Source organism: Callorhinus ursinus, unplaced genomic scaffold (assembly GCF_003265705.2).
Source record: "Callorhinus ursinus isolate GAN/ISIS: 27379988/994484 unplaced genomic scaffold, GSC_fseal_2.0 scaffold6375, whole genome shotgun sequence".
NCBI classification, from domain to species: domain Eukaryota; kingdom Metazoa; phylum Chordata; class Mammalia; order Carnivora; family Otariidae; genus Callorhinus; species Callorhinus ursinus.
This window is the reverse complement of record NW_027403425.1, coordinates 1-2869: the sequence shown is the minus strand read 5'-3', so window position 1 is coordinate 2869 and position 2869 is coordinate 1. Positions and strand designations below refer to the sequence as shown.

The following is a 2869-nucleotide window of genomic DNA, read 5'->3' as shown; positions in this document are numbered from 1 at the left end:
TCAGGGAATTCCGGGTGAGGCCGAGGGACGGAGACAAAGAAGTGGAGGGCCTTGTCCTCAACGACCACACCCAAGCAATGGGCTGGTCCCAGCCACACTGCTCAGGGCAGCAGGCGGAGGTCAGAAGGGCTCCAGACGCCAGGGGGAACAGGCCATCAGGTCCCCGAGCACTTTGGCAGGTGGCAGGTGCGGCGGTGGGACCTGACCCACCCAGGGCGCAGGGAACTTAGCTGGGATGCGGGGACGGTGGGGGTGGGGCATCCGCCCACGAAGCCAGGCAACAGCCTGAATCTGGAGGCTACCCCAACCCACGCCGGGTACCGCGGTCTCCGCCTCCCATGGTCTCTGCCGCACGTACGCGCACGCACACACGGACGCACACACACTCGCGCGCAAACACACGGGTGTACACATACACACGCACAGGCCAGTGCCACGTGGAGACTCGGAAGCTGTCCCTGCCTCTCAGATCGAAAATGGGAACCGAGGCCCAGAGCGGACGCAGGGTCCCCCGGAGGTCGTGGGACCTCAGCAACTCCCCCACCCCCAGCCCACGGCCCCCTGCTGCCCCTCTGAACAGTGTGTCGCTCGGCTCACACACCAAGCAGTTCGAAAGAAAACAAGCCACAAAACTCCCGAGCTAGATCCCGCGGCCTTAGCCCCTGGAGGTTGTCTGAGCAGCATCTGGCCTATCATCACTTGCCAGCTATCACGCCACGGCTGTACTTTTCCCCTTCCCGAAGCAAGGCCTGAATCTGAGCGGGGGCCATCCCCAGCCTCTCCACCAGCAGCCTCCTCCACGCGGCGTCTTCCCAGTCCCTCTGGGCGATGTGGACGGCGATGGTGCAGTTCCGGTGGCCGCTCAGCAGAGGACGCCAACGCGTCTCCATGGTCTTGACCCCGTTTAAGACGAAACCTGCGTAAGGCTGCCGGAAGGAGAGGCAGCCGAACTGCATCTCCCTACAGCTCCTGGGGCCTCCCCTGGCCTGCGGGGACACGGAACCACGAACGTCAATGAGCATCACGCCCAGCGCTCCAAGCTCATGACCCGCGGGCAAGGCCTCGCCCCAGTGTCCCCCGGGTTGCCTACTGACCTGGGCGGTGGGGGAGCCGAGAGCCCTGGCTCCTTCTTCCTATCACGACACAGTCAGCCGACAGGCCCAAAGGAAGGGGCCGGGGATCAGGACGACGTGTCCATCAGACGGAGTCTTGGGCGAGCTCTCGGACGATGGCGCAGACGGCTAGAGAAAGGCACGGCCGGGACAGCACGTGGTCGGTGCTACAACAGAGGCCACGGAGCCCCAGCAGAGGACAGAGGGGGACGGGCCCCTGGGTTTCACGACTCGGCAAGCTGGCTCTAGCCCCCTCCCAGCACAGACAGGGCCAGTCCTGGGCCTCGCTTCTTCTCCTGCCAACCCACTCGGGTCCCTGGCCCTGCCACCGCCGAGACACTGCAGATCCCCGGGCCCCTGTCCCGGGGCGGCGGAGCACAAATCCTTGGTATCTAACCTCGGCTCAGCGCTGGGGGCGCCCCAGCGATCTCAGATGGCCCCGGCCCCTTTGGGTGCCACCCTCCTCGGACCCCTTCCTGCCCCACTGCTCTCCACTATCAACAGACACCCCCAACCCCGACCCGAGCCTAGAGAAAGGAAATACAAGAGCAGGAACAACTGGTCCCGGGGCGCACGCACTGCCTCTATGCCAGGCACAGGGGAGGGGCACGAACCACACACCAGAGGATTCAATCCTCAAATCACCCGCTACAGCAGCGCTACCGTCACCTCACTCCGGACCTGAGAAGGAGGTGCCGAGGAAGAGACAGATGGCCCATGACTGCAAGGGGATCTGAGTGCATGGACCCCCTGCCCTTGCACCTGGATTGGGGGGGGGGGGTCCGCCCTCCTCACGGGAGGACAGAGCTGTGCAGTGGGAAGAGCGGGGCCCCCGGGCCTGAACCTCAGCTGGGTCCCGGTACCTGACGGAGCCTCCGTCTCCCGCGTGGCTGCGAGGATCGGGGACAAGGTGCCAAGGGCGCCTAGCCCAGTACATGACACCTAACAGGACAGTTACAAACAGTGGCTGCCCATCATCATCATCATCGGGCCTGGGGCTCTACCCTGAGTCCCTGAGTACCACCTTCTCCGGTTCATCTCTGCTCCCAGGTCCTGAAGTACATAAACCTGGCCTCAACGGCATTCTCCTGTTGAAGAAACCACATCCACTCTCAAAGACAAGGCCCGGTGACCAGCAAGGCTGCCTCATGTTCACCCCCTTCCCAATCCACCATCCTGCCTGTCCCCACGTCCAGACCCGCTGCCTTCCCTCTGTCTCTCCGGGGGAGCCGCCCTCAGCTGTGCTCTGGGGCCTAGCCCTCTGGCTCACTCCGGCGCCTGGCTCTGTCCTGCTCCTGCTCAGGCAGCCTCCCTCCCGTCCCCCAGGAGTAGGTAGGTGGTCCCCTCTGCAGAGAGCCACACCTGTGTCTCCCTCAGGGCAGGGACAAGGACCCCTCCCCCCGCCCCCCCCCCGGGGTGAGGGGGGAGCCCCCACACAGGCCTCCAGCTCCTGCGGCGGCCTTCTCCAAACCTGTGCATAGCAGAAGTCCCCCCAGAATGGCCGTCTATACTCGCAGCCTCTACTTCCTCGCCATGCACCGCACCCCACCTTCCACGAACACACCCTCGACCCGCCACGTGCCTGTCCTGTCCTCATCTGACTCGTGGCCGGACAGCCCGGACGCGGCTGACCGCCTCTCGTTCCCTTCTGCTCAGGCTTGCACATCGCACGCTCGCCTGCTCTGCCCCCGTTCACACAGGCCATGCCCGCTTCGTCTCAACCTTCCACAGCCAGCAGCCCCAGGTTCCCAACCACC

General features: G+C 64.9%; 1 protein-coding gene across 1 annotated transcript; it reads right to left on the bottom strand.

Moving 5' to 3' along the window:
- Positions 1 to 6: 6 nt before the first annotated feature.
- LOC112813564 (protein EOLA1-like) lies at positions 7 to 2862 on the bottom strand. The gene is made up of 3 exons (XM_073890821.1): positions 1976 to 2862; positions 1095 to 1241; positions 7 to 986 (listed from the first exon to the last, which is right to left on the bottom strand). Exon 3 carries the CDS (start codon positions 954 to 956, stop codon positions 696 to 698), a length of 261 nt encoding a protein of 86 aa, XP_073746922.1. The 5' UTR covers positions 957 to 986; positions 1095 to 1241; positions 1976 to 2862; the 3' UTR covers positions 7 to 695.
- Between the last annotated feature and the right edge of the window lie 7 nt (positions 2863 to 2869).

Coding starts and splice junctions, on each gene's coding strand:
- LOC112813564 (XM_073890821.1), bottom strand. CDS start 956: ATGCAGTTCGGCTGCCTCTCCTTCCGGCAGCCTTACGCAGGTTTCGTC.